At 36.9% G+C, this 22,171-nt stretch overlaps 2 protein-coding genes across 2 annotated transcripts; both read left to right on the top strand.

Annotated features, from left to right (window-relative positions):
• Positions 1-692: 692 nt before the first annotated feature.
• trim35-28 (tripartite motif containing 35-28) lies at positions 693-3,930 on the top strand. The gene is made up of 6 exons (XM_056762508.1): positions 693-1,750; positions 1,969-2,064; positions 2,170-2,400; positions 2,496-2,518; positions 2,727-2,845; positions 2,957-3,930. Exons 1-6 carry the CDS (start codon positions 1,328-1,330, stop codon positions 3,490-3,492), a joined length of 1,428 nt encoding a protein of 475 aa, XP_056618486.1. The 5' UTR covers positions 693-1,327; the 3' UTR covers positions 3,493-3,930.
• A 1,796-nt stretch (positions 3,931-5,726) lies between these two features.
• On the top strand, positions 5,727-20,543 carry epb41b (erythrocyte membrane protein band 4.1b). The gene is made up of 30 exons (XM_056762169.1): positions 5,727-5,967; positions 6,046-6,150; positions 6,235-6,277; positions 6,356-6,431; positions 7,468-7,686; positions 7,789-7,876; positions 7,980-8,132; positions 8,235-8,329; positions 8,484-8,635; positions 8,803-8,904; positions 9,155-9,238; positions 9,644-10,249; positions 10,361-10,465; positions 11,729-11,912; positions 12,076-12,332; positions 12,444-12,548; positions 13,813-14,418; positions 14,530-14,634; positions 15,356-15,670; positions 15,756-15,953; positions 16,381-16,587; positions 16,677-16,907; positions 17,637-17,882; positions 17,989-18,198; positions 18,316-18,561; positions 18,704-18,873; positions 18,968-18,994; positions 19,102-19,170; positions 19,265-19,453; positions 19,666-20,543. Exons 1-30 carry the CDS (start codon positions 5,911-5,913, stop codon positions 19,693-19,695), a joined length of 5,280 nt encoding a protein of 1,759 aa, XP_056618147.1. The 5' UTR covers positions 5,727-5,910; the 3' UTR covers positions 19,696-20,543.
• The last annotated feature ends 1,628 nt before the right edge of the window (positions 20,544-22,171 follow it).

The raw sequence follows: 22,171 nt of genomic DNA, 5'->3' as shown, positions 1-22,171 counted from the left end.
TATACTTTACAATAAAATGTGTTTTGTATCATATTTTATTTGATTAAAAATCATCACTTTAGATTACCTAAACAATATACATACATTTAAAATGAAAACGAAAACGAAAAGAACCAGGTGTTAGTATCATATTGCGTATTATTGTAAATGTAAAATGAAGGGACTGGGATGCATGTATTTTTTAGACATAACTGATATTTAAGAACTGAAGTGTCACAATCAAAAGTGGATTGCAATTATTGTTTAAAGGGTGTACAAATGTCTCTAAAATAAAACTTACAACTGCACTAGCGTTTATAAATTCAAAATAATTTGCTTTCCTAGGTGTCATGATAGAATAGCAACATGTCATACTGTAAAAGGCATTTCTACCGTATTGGTACAACTGTGATTTGGGATATGCACACAAGTGTTTGAAAACATTGCATTGCACACAGCTTATCGCGATCTTCGTCCTGTTTAAAAGAAATGACATTAGGACTAAAACCTTTCAGGGATGCGCTGTCACCGGACCTGTCACTCCTGCCACAAGATCGCTCGCTGTTACATCTGCCTGTGTGGTTAACACTGATTGGTTAACTCCGTTGGCAAGAAAGAACACCTTTGTCCAAGCGGAAACCTTTCGGCACGCCCCCTACTGTTTGGCACGCCCATTTCTTTGATCTGCAGAGACCCCGACTTGAAAAGTGTAGGGTCATAACGACATTCTCTTCTTGAAGTGTCTGCAATGAGGCCACTGGAGAATTGCAAATATTGCATTATTATACAATCTCTATACATTAACATGTAGGGTTATAGACACCAAAAAGAATGATTTAAGGCGTGGTTACATTTGATATAATTGTAGCTAGTTACGCTTTTTCGATGTAACGTTAACTTAAACAGCTTGAGCTAGTGGAAAACAACAAAAACAAATTCTACTTTGGGGGGAAAATCTTCACATTTAAAAAACGTTGTTGTCACGAGCTGTGTTACTATGACCAGACAGGTTTTTTGCTTCGATGAACAACTTGCTTGACTTGTTTTCGTTTCGTGTCTCTCTCGCCATCCCTCCCGCCCGCCTCTTGCCTTTACGGAAGTAAGTTAACGTTAGCAATGAGATACAGGACTTGAGAACGAGCAAGAGAACGCGACCTTTACAAACCGCTTTTACTCTATCTTTAAGCTGCTGTGTTGTGTTGTGTTATATTGTATTTACTTAAAGACTGCCGTTTCAACTTGATTGTTAAAATATCTAAAACGTCGCTGAGTAAACAACGTCATATTAGCTTGCCGGAGCAAAGCGAAAGTAAGAGAACACTCGTTCATTAATCCCGACTTTCATAACATGGAAGAATACAGTGACGAAGACATTACGGACAGACCATCTCTTCTAGAGTCTGATTTAACCTGTCCTGTGTGTAAAGAGATATTTAAAGAGCCCGTTTTGCTCTCGTGTAGCCACAGTTTTTGTCAGGAGTGCCTCGAGTCCAGCTGGAAAAACCAAGCGAAACATCTGTGCCCGTTGTGCCGAAAATGCTGCGACGGAGAGACGCCGATATACAATCGCGCGCTGAAGAACACATGCGCGTCCTATAAAAAAGAAAGAAACTGGAGGGGGACAGGTATAGATGAGCTCATGTGTGGTCTGCACCAGCGCCCCTTTCAGCTCTTCTGCATCAAAGACGAGGAGCCCGTGTGCGTGGACTGCGTGACCCTTCACTCAGGTCATGATCTCTGTCCTGTAGATAAAGGAGTGCCCATCTGCAAGGTACTTCAGGATCTGCATTATCTTCCACTGTGGTGTATATGCTTATATTTGAGCTACAATGTAACAAGAGACACTTGTCTCACTAGTATGGGTAGCTTGACTAGTCTGCTATAAACATGGTTACTACACTTTGACTATAATTAAACCACAGTTAATTTATACTAAAGGGTGCCTTCCGTTGAATACTGCAACATTAAACAAATCTCTTTTATTTATAGGAAGAACTTGGCTTGAAAATAAAAATACTGGAAAACAAGCAAGGGTCTTTTAAAAGAATGAAGAATAAATACAAAGAAACAATCACCTTTATTGAGGTAAATTCTCTACACATAACTGGGCAATTCAAACAGTTTAAACTATTAATACAGTTAATAAAAACGTGATGCTTAACCCATTTTTGCCTCTTCATTTTGTTACAGGCACAAACACAGGAGGCAGAGAAGCAAATCAAAGAGGAGTTTCAGAGGCTCATTCAGATTCTTAAGAATGAGGAGGAATCAAGAATAACAGCATTGAAAGCAGAGGAAACAGAAAATAAGAAGATCCTGGAGGAAAAGATTGAAAGCATCAGTCATGATATTTCTAATCTTGGAGAGCTAATTCAGTCAGTAAAGAGAGAGATGGGAGCAGAGGATTTAACATTCTTGCAAGTAGGTTTTTTTGATCCTGATCTGTTTACCGTATACTTATAAATATCTACATTTCCTTATAAGTCAATTTCTAAAAACATTTTTTGCCCCCATAGAACTTCCAGAAACTTAAAAGACGGTATGTATTCCATCAAATCTTTATTAAGCCTGCAAGGTGTTGTCAGTTATCCAACTTCCTATTAATGACTACAGTTTTGAAGTTAAATGTTCCAACATACCTTTTTTGGCCATGAAGTGCATACTTAGTTTTTAACAGTCTGTCATGCTTTTTTTTTATATGGGTGAGTGAAGAAATGTAAATATGATTCCTTTCATATCTGTCACAGAGCTCAGTATACTGGTAAAGAACCACAGAAGGCCCAAGGAGTTCTCATTAACATGGCTTTGCATGTTGGTGGTCTAGGATACAAAGTTTGGGAGAGCATGCAGTCTCAAGTCCAATGTTGTAAGTGCACATTTCACTACATTATTATATAAGAAATGAAGAAAGTTTTCACTTGTGAAATAACTAAACGAACCGAAGACCAACATTCAGACTAACCTGTTTTGTCTACAGTACCTGTTATTCTGGATCCCAACACCATTTCTCCGTGGCTCTCCATGTCTCCTGGCTTTTCCAGTGTGCAGGAGAGTCTAGAAAGGCAGTCTCTCCCAGACAACCCTGAAAGGTTTGACCCCTGTGTTTTTGTCCTGGGGTCAGAGGGTTTCTCCTCAGGACGCCACCGCTGGGAGGTCCACGTGGCTGACAACCCCAAATGGATCTTGGGAGTATGCAGAGAGTCAGTGATTCGGAAGAGAAAGTTCACAGTAACCACGACAGCAGGTGTATGGACCATTGGACTGAGTAAAGGGATCTATAATGCTCTGACCACTCCACGTACTTTGATTCATATAGAAAGAAGGCCGGAAACCATTAGGATAAAGCTCAATATGGAAAAGGGAGAAGTGTCATTCTGGGATACAGGTAACAACAAGCACCTGTGCACGTATACTGATAAGTTTAATGGAAAGCTGTTCCCTATATTTGGCCCTGGTCTACACAGCACACCCATGACTATCATGCCATCTAAAGTGACCATACATAAACAATAAGTAAACATGGTTTGTGATTTAAACCGTTGTTTAGGCATTTTTGTTGTAGGCCTATTATTCTTTTTTGTAATTTTCATAAAATATTGATCTGAATGAAAATGGAAATACTATATTAAGAGCATGAACAGTACCAACTTGTCCATGCAGTGTATTTAGACTTATATCGATTATTGTGAGTATAGAAAAATTTGAATGGCATCTGTGAATCTGTTACATACGTGGATATCATTTTAATACTAGTGTTGTATTTTGGCAGTCAATATATCTTTGAAAAGATCTAAAGTATTGCATTGACAATCATGTGACATTAATAACAATCACAAATAATTTTGATATCATTATCACACAGTTGCAACCAGTATTTGTAAATTGGGTAATAATATGGACTAATCTTCATTTATTTGTTTGCTTTGACAATAAAGTACCTGAAAGATCAGACTGAATTTGTCTTTATTTGGTTGAAATATGTTTGGATTGCCTAAAGTTCTCAGAGCAAAACAGAGACTCCCACATGGGTTAATAAAAGAAAGGCCTCCTTTAGATTAGCCAAGATTAATGTCCAAATGATTGTCACAGCAAGTGCATCTTTTGAGAACATTTTGAAAGTATTGCAACACTGCAGTAAAAACATTTAACCCATAAGCCTATAGCTTCCACTTGTAACACCAAAAGTTCCTTAACTGTGACAGGAGGGCTGTAAATCGTGGAATTTATTATAAGATCCTAGTTGGTTTTGCAATATCCAGCAAACAGTCTTAATGCCTGTTCCTTTTTCGTGTCAAACACAGTTACAGTTATCTATCTGAGAGTTCCTCATTTCTTCCCCTGAACTGAGAAAGATAACAGCTAAAAGACTGTACTGGGAGTCTTGTGTCTCATATATTTACCTACACGTTTAGATCACTTCTTTTTTACAAACTCATGGAAAGAATTAAGAGATCACTCAGTTTTGCCATTAATCAGCATATCATGTATTTGGCTATTTTTTTACTAGTTCACAGAGTGAAACATAAATGTAATTTTACTTGAACATGTACCAAGAAATAGTAAATAAAGAAATGAAACTATAATATTTTTAATGGCTATATTTGTACTACCTAAAAGGAACCTGTACCTCGCTGAAATGAAGCCTTAAGAGTGTTAAAAAGAGAATGAAAAACTCATGTCGATTCAACCCTTTTTCCATAGTTAAATATAGAATGTTCCAACAATGGTTGTTCCAATAATTGAAATTGTTAAGAAATGACCACCCTGTTGTAAAAACACTGTTAAAAATATGTATTTGTCAAAGTTCACAAAGTCTGTCATAGTTTTGTATAATACTGAAAAAGACTAAAATGAATCTGTGACCTGTTTTAAATATAACTTGCCCAGAAATATCTTAAAATATATCATATTTGCCATCTTCTAAGGCATTTAGTAAAAGGGACATAACTCATACTCAACATAACTATCTTAATTCAACTAAGGCATAAGCCTTAAACTGAGCTGTGCCCGTGAAACCAGGCCTGGATGTAATAAAAATGTGTGTCAGCTTTTTAGTAAACACATTAAAAATTTATTTTGGCGCCCCGTGCTACATACATCCCCTTTTTGCGCCCCTGACCTCAGTATTAACGTCATGAGAAGTTCTGATAATTCTCCACCCTTGTCACAGACAGTTGGAAAGACCTACTGCACGAGAAACCCAATGAACACTTATAGGTATATTTTGAACTCATATTCTTATTTATTGGTCTGGCTCATGCGTTACCATTTCCCATATAGAATCTACTTATTTGGAGGTAAAAGGGATATACTGTAAAGGTACAGAGAAGTCTTTGAAATTGTGCTTGGAAAATTAAAGATGTTCAATACAAGAGCAAGTCAATGTTGTGCTACACACTACATTTAACATAAACCATATTCACGTGTCTTATTTTTTTAAGGGAGGCAGTGCACAAGTTTTTCTGTACTCCACCCATTCTTATCAGCTAAATATGTAACTTCAGTCAGAAATATGCAGGTAACATGTTTATTTGTATTTTAGTCATTCCTTGCTTGGCCCCTTGTTTCCTAATAATGACATATAGAAATTCATGTTTATCATTTGATGAGTAAGCCCCCCAATCCAACCCCCCCCCCACACATACACACAGGGACATGCATCTGTTTGTACTGGTGTGTGGGGCATATCTTTCAAAAACACTCACACTCATATCTCACAAGAGAGCTGTACAGACAGGCGGGACAGTTTATGATGCCACATACAGACCCATGTCCCTTCATTACTACAGAACTGTAGGAATCTGCTCATGTGAAACAACACTGAAGTTCTGACATCTGACTAAAGATAATTGTAAAACTTTGCATGGATGTTTGCAGCTCATTCTTTGACAGAACAAGACGATTTCATCACCAAGGATTTAAAGGAGAGACATGTTGCAGTGTCAAGTGAATTTCCTTGATGACACCACCCTTATGTGGGAGCTGGAGGTATTTACAAAACATTTTTTGTTCCCCTATTTATTTTACAACAAATTTTATCTTCTGTTTTTTTCTCTTCCTCTATAGAGAAATGCAGTGGGGCGGGATCTCTTCAATAAAGTATGTGAACACCTTGATCTGTTGGAGAGGGATTACTATGGTCTGGCCATGTGGGATTCTCCTAATACCAGGGTACACATTCCAGTCATTAATTTAGTCATCTTTCATCACGCATAGTAGAAAAGAAGTGTTGTCATTGTTTGTTTATTGTTTTAGAGATGGCTGGACTGTTCTAAAGAGATTCTAAAACAGATTAAAGGTATGTGACATCACCATATTGGTGCTGTGTGCGTATATATCTGTACAGTATATCTCACATTTTCTGGTTTGGTTTCAGGCCCAGAAGCAGATTTTTTTTTTAATATCAAGTTTTATCCTCCCGATCCCTCAATTCTGGCCGAAGACATTACTAGGTAAAAATCATTTACACACAATGGGGCTCATTCATGAAAATATGAGTAAATTCCGAAGAATTTGCGAGTAAAACACACTTTCACGAAAACTTTCCTTCGGATTCACAAGTACTTCGTAAACTTTGGATTTTGTATTAAAATGTGTGTATGTTAATGAATTCCAATCACTCTTAAACAGGGGGGGCAAGAACACTCATTCACAATTAGCATAATTAGCAAATTACGTATATAGCAATGCTGGAATCCCCTGGACTTTCTTAGCTGGTTTGGCTACATTATATTGCATAAATGTGTAAAATACTATTAGATTATATGCCTACCAAAAAATGAATCTATTAAACTGTGTACATCAAAACGTTTTTAGCCATCTAAAATAATAATACCCGGTGCTCTTTTGAAAACGACCACCTGGTGGCGCTTGAGAGTACTTTACTTTGAAGGCACTTGCTTGTTCTTCCGGAGATGCGATGGTTGCTGTGATTTATCCATAACAGTTAGCCTACTTGTTACCTGTTTCGAATAAATAATATAACTTAATATGAAAATGCAGTAACCATTCATATGAACTTTTCCATTGTTGAGTATGATGCTTGGTCAATGTTGTGTTGTTCCTTCCTCTTCTCCACTGTGATTGTTTAAAAAAAGATAGTGACGAGCTATGCGTTTTACCCAAAGTTAGAAAGTAAAAAATGATCAAAAACAGGGCAAAATAACTCGTGAAATGTCATTATGATACGTACATCAACATGCAGTGTCATCAGTTTGTCTAAAATAATACGGAACGTTACGTGCGGTTTTACGCACTATTTACACGTGGTGTGGAGCAGGTGTATATTTCTTTCGTACCAACTAACATTTTAAAAAATACGAACATTCAAAAATCGTTCTGCTCATGTTTCATGAATGAGGCCCGATTTCTTGAAGTACTTTGTAAGATGTATATTTATATAAATCTTTTATTTATTAACATATACATTTAAATGTATGCATGTTCTTACGTGTCTACCAAACAGTGATTGCGTGTAATACTTTTTAGATATCATCTGTGTCTTCAGCTACGGAAAGATATTATGACAGGTCGACTGCCCTGTCCATCAGACATGTTGGCTGTGTTGGGTTCATACACAGTCCAGTCAACACTTGGAGACTATGACCCAAATCTCCACACGAATAACTATGTCAGTGAGATTGTTCTCGCACCCAACCAAAGTGAAGAGCTAGATGAGAAAGTGATGGAACAGCATGCGACACACAGGTTTTCTATAACATCACCCAAACACACACATGTATATATATATATGCCCATAATTATCAAAACATAATCACAAATACACATTTTATTTTGTGTTAAACACAGATCTATGAGTCCTGCACAGGCAGATATGCTTTTTTTTGAGTATGCAAAGACACTCCCCATGTATGGACTGGACCTGCATCCTGCTAAAGTTTGTGTTATTATTTTAATTCCTATAATATACCTTGTGTTTGATAAAATGAGTGATGTACATAATAAGCGATGCATATGTGTGTTGTTTGATGCTTTTATAGGATTTTAGCGGTGCAGATGTAATGCTGGGTGTGTGTTCTGAAGGACTGATGGTGTTTCAGGATGAGATCAAAACAAATAGCTACTTGTGGCCTAGAGTCCTTAAAATCTCTCACAAACGCAATACTTTTCTTCTCAAGATCCGCTCTTCTGAGGTTTTCATGCACATTAGGACATTAATATAAATTATTAGTTCTGTTATTTTCTATATATGTTAATGTGGTGTTGTGTATTAAGACATTGACTTGATTTCACAGGATGAGTTAGATGGAGATGTCAGCTTTACTCTGCCCAGCTACAGAGCCTGCAAACAACTTTGGAAATGCTCTGTGGAAAACCACAGTTTCTTCAGGTGGGTTTGTGTGAATGTGTTTTATTTTGTGTATGTGACGAGCAGAGGGCGATCCAGTCACACGTATCAAAGTATTTACTGAAAGTGTTGTGTGTGTAGGCTCTTTTGAAATGTACAACCCTTAATGCCATTCCTTCAATGTTTTTTTTTTCAGAAACAGACTTCAAGACACAACAGCAAAAAAAAATTTGACCCTGGGATCAAGGTTTCGTTACAATGGACGCACTCTGTCTGAGTGCCTGGAGGCCAGTGCCAACATCACTCGGGCTCCTCCACAATTTTTACGCCTTGTCGCAAAGAGAAAAGGTCTGTGGGTGCACTTACATGTAAATGTATTAATTTAGCAGACACCTTCATCCAAAAGCAACTTATGAGAGAGCATTTGTGACCATTTTGTGAATGACTGTACATTTAGCACACACTCTTAAAATATGTGGGTTGAGATTATTTACTTTTTTATTGTATTTTTTCAGAAAATGAAGAAATCCTTATTCTTCTAAAGCAGCCACTGCAAACGGAGTCAGATGACTGGTTCTTGGTACATGATTCGGATAAATGGGACGTTTCTACAACAGGTATTTGTGCTTTGGCAAATATTCATGATATAATTTTAAAACTAACTTCCACTGTAAAAAAATCCTGTAACAAAAAAGGTATTTTTCTGGCAGTTGGGGCGCCAGAAAAAAGCTGTACGAGGAAAATTATGTTTTGTTTTTCTATTTTAAATTTTCTACTTTCCCCCACCTCCTTCTTCCTTCCTCTTGAATATTAATTGCTACACCTTTAAGTCATGTTTTTATGATGAACTGTAAACATTTTACGCAGATGATGTAATGCTGGAGAGCAAAGAGCTCTGGGAGTCAAACCAGGAGGCTGATGATTGGTTCGTTCTCCTCGAGTCCAGCCTATGTACGTTTTTATAATGCTCCCAAATACATCACTACTATCCCTAAACCCAGGCCACTTCCACTTTCCACTACATCTATGCGGCAAGCTATACATCAGTATAATATCCGTGAGATTTGAACCAATGACAGGAACACCTTAGAGATTACCTTATTATATTTCTACAACATTTTCTCACTTGTAACAACATACCAAAATGTCGAGCTCTGCCACTGGTTATCAAACATGTTTGTTAACTTAAAGATAAAAGTAGCAAGTTGGTCCAACATTTCCAATAACATTTCAGAAGAAGTCACTAAAGACTTATCTGGATAAATAAGTAGTGTTTTAGTTTCCTTCAAAATCAGACAGTGTCAGGGGGAAAGAGCTGTGATTGGCATATATCATTTTGTTTCATTTCTTTTTCAGCTCCACCATCAGTTCTTCAACAGTCTTTTGAGAATGAAGAACAAAGTAAAGTTGAGATTGTGGAGGAGAACAAGTCAGAGGAGAGGACCACAGATGAGCTGGTGATAAAACGTTCATATAAAGTTAATGTGGCACAAGAGGGGTCTGTGGAGCTGAAGGTCACGGAGGACCTGGCAAGATACATCATGAAGAAAGAACATCCTGAATTAAAAGAGCAAACAATGACTATGAAGGAATCACTGACGGAAGAAATCCTACAGGTGAATGGGGAAAGAATACAAAGAGTAGTCATCACAAACCAATGGACACAGGAGATCAACTCTTTTGTGGAATCACAAGAAGATGAAGATGAGGAGATAGAGGTGGGGAAACTTCTCGTTATGGGTTCTGAGAAAACATCTGAGAGATTGAAAATCATGGAACAGAGACTACAGGAGGTGGAGACTATTGACCAAAGACTACAAGATGTTGAAGTGCTGAGGGTTGGATTACAGGAAATAGAAAGACAACATACAGCTGAGAGGGAGGGGCTTCAACAAGGTGAAACGGCTGATTGGCACATTCTCCTAGATGGCAGTCCATCATTGCTCACTGCTGCCCCCACAGGTGCGTCACGGTGTGATCAGATTTTCACCTGTTACTAAAAATGTAATAATACAATGATTTCAATAATACAAAATGATTATGAATGCGTAACATTTTTGTCATTTTTATCAGCTGATGAACTGATAAACATCATCAAACCAATGGAAAGAAATAATGATTGGTACATTCTTTTGGAGATGCCCGCACAGAGAATAAAGTTATCAGCCTCTCCTACAGGTATGAATACTGAAAATCTTAAAATGTCAATCTTATTTTAAACTCTCCTTAATAATAATGATCTTAAATTGTTCAATATATGAAAAGCAGCAGTTCCTTATTTATTATTCAATAGATTGTAATATATTAAAAATGTATTATTCTATATATTTTCGAAAAATATATATATTTCAATATATACGTCAATATATTTTCTTTGCTTAAGGGCTTACCTTACTTGATCAGTAGAAGCGTGAATTTTGATTTTGAAAATCTTTCTTAAAGGTCTCATGAGCTGGCCTTGTTTATTGTTTTATACTGTTGTATGAGGTCTAGTTATGACAATAGCGTGATTTTTACATTAAAAAACATCAAAATCAATAAGTAATAGGCTATTTTCTACACTGGTTTTGTGGCCAGCTGTGCCAACGCTCAGTTTTAATGGGCGTGCCGCATTAAAGACTTTATAAGCATTCACCCACTGCTTTGATGGGATAGCAGTTTGTGTAGTTGGAGGCTTCTGTGAATTTGATCCGAGACGTAACGTTAGGTTACACATTAGCATCATTCACAGTTTTCGCATGGCATAAGTATTATCTGGAGACCCCCTGTGATTTATAAATGACCTCCCCACATCAGTATTTCAAGTGATGCATTCGCAAGGGATGATTTTACTCAAATTTACCGACTTGTTTCCTGAATGTGATGCCAAGGCTTTGCGTATAGTTTGCATGGGCTATAGTTGTATGGTGTTTAATTATATATAACCGTACCTGTCAGCATTTCAGACCAGTGATCCCGAACTGCACAAAAGATCACCGCGATCGCGGGTCTCAAATGTTACAAGAGTTTCCATTATAAATGAACAAATGGGATAATCCCGGTAATTAATACCAAAACACTTCCAAACAGCCTCCATTATTCGCAAACTGTGGATAAAACGTTAAAAAATTATACATGAGCCTGCCAAATCACAGAGAAGCCGATTCGCACAAGCTTGAGATCACAGACAAACTCTGCAGGTATTAGAAATGACTAGAGGTCCCCAGATAATACGAATCTCGTGCGAATGCAGTGCATCAAGCGATCTCTAACAAAGCATAGTGACGCATAGTACAAAAATGTTTTACTCACATAAGATTGCTTCGCCATAACATTTCAGAAGAAGTCACTAAAGACTTATCTGGATAAATAAGTAGTGATTTAGTTTCCTTCAAAATCAGACAGTGTCAGAGGGAAAGAGCTGTGATTGGCATATATCATTTTGTTTCATTTCTTTTTCAGCTCCACCATCAGTTCTTCAACAGTCTTTTGAGAATGAAGAACAAAGTAAAGTTGAGATTGTGGAGGAGAACAAGTCAGAGGAGAGGACCACAGATGAGCTGGTGATAAAACGTTCATATACAGTTAATATGGCACAAGAGGGGTCTGTGGAGCTGAAGGTCATGAGGACCTGGCAAGAGACATCATGAAGAAAGAACATCCTGAATTAAAAGAGCAAACAATGACTATTAAGGAATCACTGACGGAAGAAATCCTACAGGTGAATGGGGAAAGAATACAAAGAGAAGTCATCACAAACCAATGGACACAGGAGATCAACTCTTTTGTGGAATCACAAGAAGATGAAGAGAAGAGATAGAGGTGGGGAAACTTCTCATTATGGGTTCTGAGAAAACATCTGAGAGATTGAAAATCATGGAACAGAGACTACAGGAGGTGGAGACTATTAACCAAAAACTACAAGATGTTGAAGTGCTGAGGGTTGGATTACAGGAAATAGAAAGACAACATACAGCTGAGAGGGAGGGGCTTCAACAAGGTGAAACGGCTGATTGGCACATTCTCCTAGATGGCAGTCCATCATTGCTCACTGCTGCCCCCACAGGTGCGTCAGTGTGTGATCAGATTTTCACCTGTTACTAAAAATGTAATAATACATTGATTTCAATAATACAAAATGATTATGAATATGTAACATTTTTGTCATTTTTATCAGCTGAGGAACTAATAAACATCATCAAACCAATGGAAAGAAATAATGATTGGTACATTCTTTTGGAGATGCCCGCACAGAGAATAAAGTTATCAGCCTCTCCTACAGGTATGAATACTGAAAATCTTAAAATGTCAATCTTATTTTAAACTCTCCTTAATAATAATGATCTTAAATTGTTCAATATATGAAAAGCAGCAGTTCCTTATTTATTATTCAATAGATTGTAATATATTAAAAATGTATTATTCTATATATTTTCGAAAAATATATATATTTCAATATATACGTCAATATATTTTCTTTGCTTAAGGGCTTACCTTACTTGATCAGTAGAAGTGTGAATTTTGATTTTGAAAATCTTTCTTAAAGGTCTCATGAGCTGGCCTTGTTTATTGTTTTATACTGTTGTATGAGGTCTAGTTATGACAATAGCGTGATTTTTACATTAAAAAACATCAAAATCAATAAGTAATAGGCCATTTTCTACACTGGTTTTGTGGCCAGCTGTGCCAACGCTCAGTTTTAATGGGCGTGCCGCATTAAAGACTTTATAAGCATTCACCCACTGCTTTGATGGGATAGCAGTTTGTGTAGTTGGAGGCTTCTGTGAATTTGATCCGAGACGTAACGTTAGGTTACACATTAGCATCATTCACAGTTTTCGCATGGCATAAGTATTATCTGTAGACCCCCTGTGATTTATAAATGACCTCCCCACATCAGTATTTCAAGTGATGCATTCGCAAGGGATGATTTTACTCAAATTTACCGACTTGTTTCCTGAATGTGATGCCAAGGCTTTGCGTATAGTTTGCATGGGCTATAGTTGTATGGTGTTTAATTATATATAACCGTACCTGTCAGCATTTCAGACCAGTGATCCCGAACTGCACAAAAGATCACCGCGATCGCGGGTCTCAAATGTTACAAGAGTTTCCATTATAAATGAACAAACGGGATAATCCCGTTAATTAATACCAAAACACTTCCAAACAGCCTCCATTATTCGCAAACTGTGGATAAAACGTTAAAAAATTATACATGAGCCTGCCAAATCACAGAGAAGCCGATTCGCACAAGCTTGAGATCACAGACAAACTCTGCAAGGTATTAGAAATGACTAGAGGTCCCCAGATAATACGAATCTCGTGCGAATGCAGTGCATCAAGCGATCTCTAACAAAGCATAGTGACGCATAGTACAAAAATGTTTTACTCACATAAGATTGCTTCGCCATAACATTTCAGAAGAAGTCACTAAAGACTTATCTGGATAAATAAGTAGTGATTTAGTTTCCTTCAAAATCAGACAGTGTCAGAGGGAAAGAGCTGTGATTGGCATATATCATTTTGTTTCATTTCTTTTTCAGCTCCACCATCAGTTCTTCAACAGTCTTTTGACAATGAAGAACAAAGTAAAGTTGAGATTGTGGAGGAGAACAAGTCAGAGGAGAGGACCACAGATGAGCTGGTGATAAAACGTTCATATAAAGTTAATGTGGCACAAGAGGGGTCTGTGGAGCTGAAGGTCACGGAGGACCTGGCAAGAGACATCATGAAGAAAGAACATCCTGAATTAAAAGAGCAAACAATGACTATGAAGGAATCACTGACGGAAGAAATCCTACAGGTGAATGGGGAAAGAATACAAAGAGAAGTCATCACAAACCAATGGACACAGGAGATCAACTCTTTTGTGGAATCACAAGAAGATGAAGATGAAGAGATAGAGGTGGGGAAACTTCTCGTTATGGGTTCTGAGAAAACATCTGAGAGATTGAAAATCATGGAACAGAGACTACAGGAGGTGGAGACTATTGACCAAAGACTACAAGATGTTGAAGTGCTGAGGGTTGGATTACAGGAAATAGAAAGACAACATACAGCTGAGAGGGAGGGGCTTCAACAAGGTGAAACGGCTGATTGGCACATTCTCCTAGATGGCAGTCCATCATTGCTCACTGCTGCCCCCACAGGTGCGTCAGTGTGTGATCAGATTTTCACCTGTTACTAAAAATGTAATAATACAATGATTTCAATAATACAAAATGATTATGAATATGTAACATTTTTGTCATTTTTATCAGCTGAGGAACTAATAAACATCATCAAACCAATGGAAAGAAATAATGATTGGTACATTCTTTTGGAGATGCCCGCACAGAGAATAAAGTTATCAGCCTCTCCTACAGGTATGAATACTGATAATCTTAAAATGTCAATCTTATTTTAAACTGTCCTTAATAATAGTGATCTTAAATTGTTCAATATATGAAAAGAAGCAGTTCCTTATTTATTATTCAATTGATTGTAATATATTAAAGATTTATTATTCTTTATATTTTCGAAAAAATATATATTTCTATATATACGAAAATATATTTTCTTTGCTTAAGGGCTTACCTTACTTGATCAATAGAAGGGTAAATTTTGGTTTTGAAAAATCTTTCTTGAAGGTCTCATGAAATGGCCTTGTTTATAGTTTTATACTGTTGTATGAGGTCTAATTATGACGTTCGCGTTATTTTTACATTAAAAAACATCAAAATCAATAAGTAATAGGCTATTTTCTACACTGGTTTTGAGAACAGCTCTAAAAACGATCGCTTTTAATGGGCATTAAAGTCGCATTAAAGACTTTATAATCATTCGCCCACTGCTTTGATGGGATAGCAGTTTGTGTAGTTGGAGGCTTCTGTGAATTTGATGCGAGACGTAACGTTAGGTTACACATTAGCATCATTCACAGTTGTCGCATGGCATTAGTTTTATCCGGCCTTATCTGGTTTTTATAAATAACCTGTGATTTATAAATGACCTCCCCACATTCGCGTGAATACGATTCCCTCTTATTTAAAAAAAGCTTGGGTTAAAATTGAGATTTTAATTCATGCCTCCTTTAAAACGTTTTAGTTCAAACAGATGTGATCAGCACCATACCAGGAGTAGATCAGGCTGAAGAAGTAGAAAGTAGGGAAGAAGAAAAGAAAATACAGCTCCTGCCACCAGACGAACCAAAAACACAGACATGTGAGGAGACATCATGTGAGCTTTATGAAGAGATCAGAGAGGAGATGACTCAAAGCAGAGTGAGAAGAGATAAGGAGCAAGTGACGGTGGAATATAGAAGACCACAGCGAGTTCTTCCAGAACAGCAGGCAGACCGGCCTCAAAGAGACTTGGACGATGATTGGTTCAACCTTTTAGACGTTTCTCCTAGAACATCAGGTATACACATTCACACATAACTACAGTCAAGAACACACATAAACAAGCGAATCAAAACATACATGCTTCATTGTTTTTGTTACAGTGTCTTTGGTTTATCCATACCTGCGAGGAGAAACTGTTGAGGTGTATGAGGAGAGCAGAAAGGAGGTACTTCACAGCGTAGTGAGAAGAGAGGAGCAAGAATCAGAGCAAATCATGTTGGAGAAGAAAGCAACACAAGCTCAGAGAGACGTTGAGGATGACTGGTTCATTATTCTGGATGTTTACCTCAAAGGGACAGGTGCATACTTTACACAATATTGTTTACCTCAAGCACACCAAAGTGAAGGATCAACTTTTATTTCTGGAGCTAGATTTTTATTAATAAACCAGAGTAAAAAGAAGAATAAAAAATTGAGAAATTATAAACAGTGGTAAAAGATTTATTATAAAGAATTATTATAGTTTTTTAAATCATTGCAGCCATAAGGAATATGTGAACATACTTAAGACATGTTTACTTTACAAATAACTAGCAACACAAACAGAAATGTGTCATTTGCCTTTAATTACAAGGCTAAAATGTACTAAAAAAGAAACATAGATGAAATAATATTATTGTCACAAATAAATATTAAAAACTAGCTTGCACTTTAAGATAGATGCTTTTGTGAATTTTAATAATAATTGATCACATTTATTATTGATCAAAATATCTGTTTCTCCAGGAGCTCGCTTTGTTTCTCTGACACCTCTGAATGAGGAAAATAGAGCTGTAGAGAGAAGAGATGAGGTGCAAAACAAACAACATGAGAAGGTGACAGTGGATGATAGAAGACCAGTCCCTATTATTCTAGAGAAAAGCACAGCACAAGTCCAAAGAGAGAGAGAAGATGACTGGTCCATAATTTTAGATGATTCTCCTGAAGCATCAGGTACACACACTCACACACAAGAACAACCAAGAACACACACAGTAAACACACAAATCAAACATGCATCATGTATTGTATGATGGTTTCAGTGCTTACAACTGTTGAGGTGCATGAGGAGAGCAGAGAGACCAGGGTGAGAAAAGAGGAGCAGGTGACTGAGGTGATGACCGTGAGCACTGGACAAACAGTGAGAACAGAGAAGATGATGATGAAGGTTATACAAACGCCACAGGTGTTTCCAGTGGTGCCCAGAGAGATTGATGATGACTGGTTTCAGATGTTCGACCCAGTGCCGTATGAGCAGAGAAGTATTACATCAGGTACAGCACCATACACTCCTTTCAACACTCTCTCACTTATATTTCATTTTTCATTTATATATTTCTCTGCTTACAAATTAAATTTCGTTTATAAAAAACCTCCTTTACTTTTACATTAAATGACGACAACAAAGGCGTAATTACAAGTGGAAAGTTGAGGGTTTTCTTAAAGCTTTGAATTTACGTTGTGGGTATTTCAGTGAGAAACAGGGCGGAACAGTTAGGGTGATAGTTTACACAAAAATCATTATTTGGTCTCTCTATTGACATTTTACATCTGTATGACTTTCTGTCTTCTGCACAAGAAAAAAGAAGATAGTTTGAAGAATGTCGGTGAGCAAAATTAGTTGGTCCCCATTGACTTGAATTGGTTTTGTGTCCATACAATAGAAGTCAATGGGGACCTACCGTTTTGGGTTATCAACATTCTTTAAAATATCTACTTTTATGTTTTGCAAAAGGAAGAAAGAAAGTCATACAAGTGTAAAATGTCAGGAAGTTCAGTATATAGTGTTTGTTTTGGGGTGAACTACCACTTTGAAGCATCGGGGTTGACAGTAAATACATTTTAAAGGCAAAACACATTGCATATATTCTTCATTTTCAGTAAGTAGTTAATAAACCTTGCTGTATTCAGGTTACTTAAATGAAGAAGGTTACTTGAACACACATCTTTAACACGACTTACCAACAATCTAGATGGACATAAAAGTTTTTTGTCTCTTTCAGATGTCAAAAGCAGAGATGTTGTAGTCCGTGAGCCCACCAAAGACCAGAGAGCTCAGGGGATAGTGGAGGAGGTTGTGGAGGAGCGAAAGAACGTGCTCACAGAAGAAAGAAGAGTGGTCTTTGAGGAGCGCAGGGAGAGAGTCGACGTTGTACAGAAGATGTTTCCTGTCGGGGTACGACAGGTGGATGATGATTGGTGTGAGCTCCTTGACACCACACCGTTTGAGAAAAGAGCTGTTTTATCTGGTTAGGGCTCTAGCATCATTCCTAAATTCCTGATATCTTTACAATTAACTGTTGAGAAGTATATTTGCATCAGTTTTATCATGACATGTTTGATCTGTGGTTTCAGTGCACACTGAGAAGCAAAGGATGAAAGAACAGGAGGACAGAAAAGTAAGAGATGATGTGGAGACCAGAATGAGACAACAAGAGATGAGAAAGCAGGACTTGGAAGTCAGACGATCTCAACCTGCTGTTATTGTGCAAACAGAAGCAGAGTCACAGAGAGAAGTGGAAGATGATTGGTTTGTTGTTTTTGATGTTTCACCGAAACAAACAGGTATGTCAAGTATTATTTTGTTTTTTTTTCCGTCTTGGTGCTGTTTGTTTGCAATTTGTTTGCAATTTCAATATCTTGGATAACTTTTTGTTGCATTTTTTTCTGTTCTTTTCAAAGTTGTGGCAGATGTGATTAAAGTGGACAAGAGAGGTGAAGAAGTGAAGAGAAGAGACGAAGAAAAGCAAATAGAAGACAAGAGGAGACAAGCAGAACAGAGGAGAAGAGAGGAAGAAAGGAGGAGGCAGATACAAGTAGAAGACAGGCAAAAAAGACCAGTTGGACCAGAGAAAACACCAGTTTGGCAAAAGAGAGGAAGGGAGGATGACTGGTTTAATCTTATGGGTGTTTCCACTAAAGATTCTGGTATGCCCACACGCCAGAACAAATATGCACTACATCACAATAGATGTCCGACACACTTGATATATATATTTGATCGATTACTATTCTCTGATGTCTGTCCATCGGTGAATGTGGCTTCCTAAATATTTCTCTCCCTCTCTAGTTTCCACACGGGTACCTGTTATTTCCCCAGTGGCTGTACCCAAACCCCGCCCACAGATCCCAGCTGACCAACCACTGACTTCGACTCCGACTATACAACCTCTATCTCTCACAAAAACAACCTATCTTGACAGGACAAAAGACATGCTGGACATCACACTGGAGTCTGAGGTTTCAAACACACACACGTGCACTTTTTACCGTACTGAAAAGGGAAATTCTTACAATAAAAGCATTTCTCACAGTGTATTTTTTTTCTTAACAGGCTGAAGATTCGGTGCTTATGAAAAAGGTGAGATGTTTATGCTTTCTAACATTTATTGACATTTTCTTTGTTGCAAATAAACTATATATACTGTATATTTACAAATACATTTATAATCTTTATGTTTCTCATAGTCACGGAGATGGACGAAGAGAATCGAAGGAGAGAGCATATATGTTCGGCACAGCATTCTTATGCTGGAGGTATTTGATGTGTGTGAAATTTTGTAATATGTTCAGTTTAAAGGTTTGTCTAGTTTTAGAAATTATTGTAATATCTTTAATATGCTCTCTGTAGGACTTTGATGTGACCCAGGAGGTGGTCCTCAGGCATCATGCCAGTGTCAGTGAGCTAAAGCGTGTCTTCATGGAGGCCATGGAAGATTTTGGACCCACGGAATGGGACAGACGTCTCTCCTCATACTCACCCATGCCCAAAACACAGCTCCCTCATGCCAACGGAGACATACTATTCAGCATGGGTTTAGTGAGTTACATTCATGTAAACTATGACTACAGTACTAATGTGATGAACCAGCAATCTTAGTATAAGGCTATAAAGGGAAGTGGGTCTAAAAGAAAAAACGTATGCTTCATTCTTCCAGCAGATCAACACAACCCACTTCTGTTATAAAGATTGTTACAATAAGGAATTGTTTACGCTTCTGAAATAATGTTGACTAAAATTTTCTTTTGCAGATTGAAGATGGTGGAAAAACAGTTGTGTAATGAAGCTCCACAATCAATCAAATTAGATTTTCATATAATCATGGATTTTTATATTACATACTAGTTGGACATTTAAGGATGTGGATGTTATATTTTTTCCTTTTTCTGTTTATTCCAGAAATTAATACATTTAATCTAATTAGTTGTAAACTGGTTTTAGTTGTAAAACAGCATCACAGATTGTATAGCTCAAGCTTAAAGTCTATAAAAATCACATTCTTACAGTTTGTTTTGTTAAAGGGAAACACTTTACAATAAGGTTGTATTTGTTAACATAAGTAAAAGCATTACCTATTAACTAACAGTGAACAATATAGTTTTCAGCTTGTATTAATGCTTGTCAATGTAAATGTCAATACAATTATAAATGTTAATTCATAGTGCATTGACTAATGTTTACCGTTACGATGTTTGATTTTAAAAGTATGTATAAATGCTGAAAATAGCATGAACTAAGATTAATAAATGCTGTTAAAATGTAGACATTCTATAAAAAAATATTAAAGATCTGTCATTTGTACTGCCAAATCTGAGAGTGTTGTGTTGTATTGTATTGTAAGGAAATGTTTAAGGCATGACATGTGGTACATTGTCCATGTCTAAACTTAATTCCTAAAGTTTCTTGCACCTGCCACTGGATTTAGGTGAGTATCTGTATTGGTCCGATGTGTTGCATACATTGTTTGCACAGTTCATGCTGTCATTTAAATGTTGTAATACAGCTTTCTTAAACGTAATACAGGTCACAGAAAAATTCTAGTCTGCATAAATGCAATAAATGGCTATTCATGGCATTCATGACTTTGATGGTTTGCAGAGGAGAAAATATCTGTGTTAATCTGGTTGTCTTATCTGTGTGGCTTCTCACAGCATGAAAAAGAGAAGAGAATGAGAACCAGGGCAGGGAATCGATTCCAAAAAGATCCGATTCTTAATTCCATGGCTTTGGGAATTGAGAGTTGATTCAAAAATTGTTCTGACTTTAAAACAAACTGATAAATGCTGACAAAAAAATATTCTGCATTGATGGATAAAAGCAAAAGGTTTTCTTTGCACACACCATGCAGATATAATAGATAGATCCAAATATTTAACAAATCAAATAAATATTTTTCTTCGCGTGAAGAAATCTGCATGTATATAGCAAAGTCTCATAACATATTTCTAAACTTGGACGTCTTTTTAAAACTGTTAAAGATAGAACGAATCATATCAACACCTAATGGCACAATAGCATCCTTGTATTTAAAATTAAATGGGAAGACGAGGAAAAGCAGCAACAATAAAACGTGAGTAGCCTATATTAGAAAGTAATGAAAAAACAGAGCTCTCTAGAGATTTGTCAGTATTTAACACTACAACATACTCACAGTATTCTTTATAAATACGTAGATATTTGTATTGCATGAAAAATGTGTCAATATCTTAATAACAAATTAAAATATGCAGTGAAACTGGGTATCATGGGAATCGAAAACGGCAGCTAGGAATTGATTCTTGTGTGCTGGATTGTTTAATATTATCTTTTACATTTTCTCAAATCCTTTTGATCCTTATACCAGGGTTGTCACAATAAAGGCCAACCGGTTTTGGCAATAATCTTGATATTAAAAGCCATGATAATCACATGGGATGTTTTTTTAAAATCAGCACCCATTTAGAGCTTTACCTCTGGAGGCAAAGTATTTCTCGCTCTCTCTCTCTGCCTCCAGTCATATTTTGAGTGAGATTTATTAACCTCAAAAAGGAAAACACAAAATTAAAGATTAATTTGGCTGTAATTAATATATATCAAAAATTGATTTGGCCACAATAACCATATAGTGAAAATCTAAGGTGACAACCCTATTGCCAATGTTTGCATGTGAAGCTCTTGGATTGTAGATCTTTATGAGAAATTACATCATAACATGCTCATAGCCCTGGTCAGTTCATCTCTTTCGAAAGAAAACACACACAAACAGTCCGGATGTCCCAATTGGTGACTTTCCAAAGCTGTGATGTCAATGGCAGCAGACGGTAAAAATATCTACTTGAATTTAATCAAACATTTGTGATTTATATGTTGCTCACAGAAAAATGTATTTACTTTTGAATGGCAGTCAACAGAGGATTATCCCCCCCCCCTTAATTCTGTATTTAGAGCATACCGGTATGGGACAAACCATCTGAACTTTGACCTGTTGATTTTTTACTGATGTCATTGCGAAGATTGTTAATCCATGTTCCTAAACTCTGACGCTGGATACTAGACAGCTGTACAGGTTTTAGAGCAGTCGTACAGTTGGGATTAACATGCACTGCATGAACTCCTCGGTGTATAACATGCATGTGACTGCCAGCTGTTATGTGCATGCCCTTCTCTTTCAAGTAACATGATTTGTAAAATGAAATGAAATGCTGGATGTAAAACAGTATACGTACAAAACTGAGAGAAGTTCAGGTGTCTATTAATGTGTGTTCTCTCACGGGTGGC

The sequence above is a fragment of the Triplophysa dalaica genome, chromosome 12 (genome assembly GCF_015846415.1).
Source record: "Triplophysa dalaica isolate WHDGS20190420 chromosome 12, ASM1584641v1, whole genome shotgun sequence".
Classification (NCBI taxonomy): domain Eukaryota; kingdom Metazoa; phylum Chordata; class Actinopteri; order Cypriniformes; family Nemacheilidae; genus Triplophysa; species Triplophysa dalaica.
Note: the sequence above shows the minus strand (reverse complement) of the source record. Positions and strands in the feature narration are given on the sequence as shown.

What these genes read in the sequence shown, in the direction of transcription:
- epb41b (XM_056762169.1), top strand. Translation starts at nt 5,911, where the DNA reads ATGTTGCAGTGTCAAGTGAATTTCCTTGATGACACCACCCTTATGTGG. An exon ending in GTTATCAGCCTCTCCTACAG is followed by an intron (nt 14,635 to 15,355) that starts GTATGAATACTG and finishes AAAACGTTTTAG; the next exon opens with TTCAAACAGATGTGATCAGC. An exon ending in ACATCACACTGGAGTCTGAG is followed by an intron (nt 18,874 to 18,967) that starts GTTTCAAACACA and finishes TTTTCTTAACAG; the next exon opens with GCTGAAGATTCGGTGCTTAT.
- trim35-28 (XM_056762508.1), top strand. Translation starts at nt 1,328, where the DNA reads ATGGAAGAATACAGTGACGAAGACATTACGGACAGACCATCTCTTCTA. An exon ending in AAGGAGTGCCCATCTGCAAG is followed by an intron (nt 1,751 to 1,968) that starts GTACTTCAGGAT and finishes TTTTATTTATAG; the next exon opens with GAAGAACTTGGCTTGAAAAT. An exon ending in AGGATTTAACATTCTTGCAA is followed by an intron (nt 2,401 to 2,495) that starts GTAGGTTTTTTT and finishes TTGCCCCCATAG; the next exon opens with AACTTCCAGAAACTTAAAAG.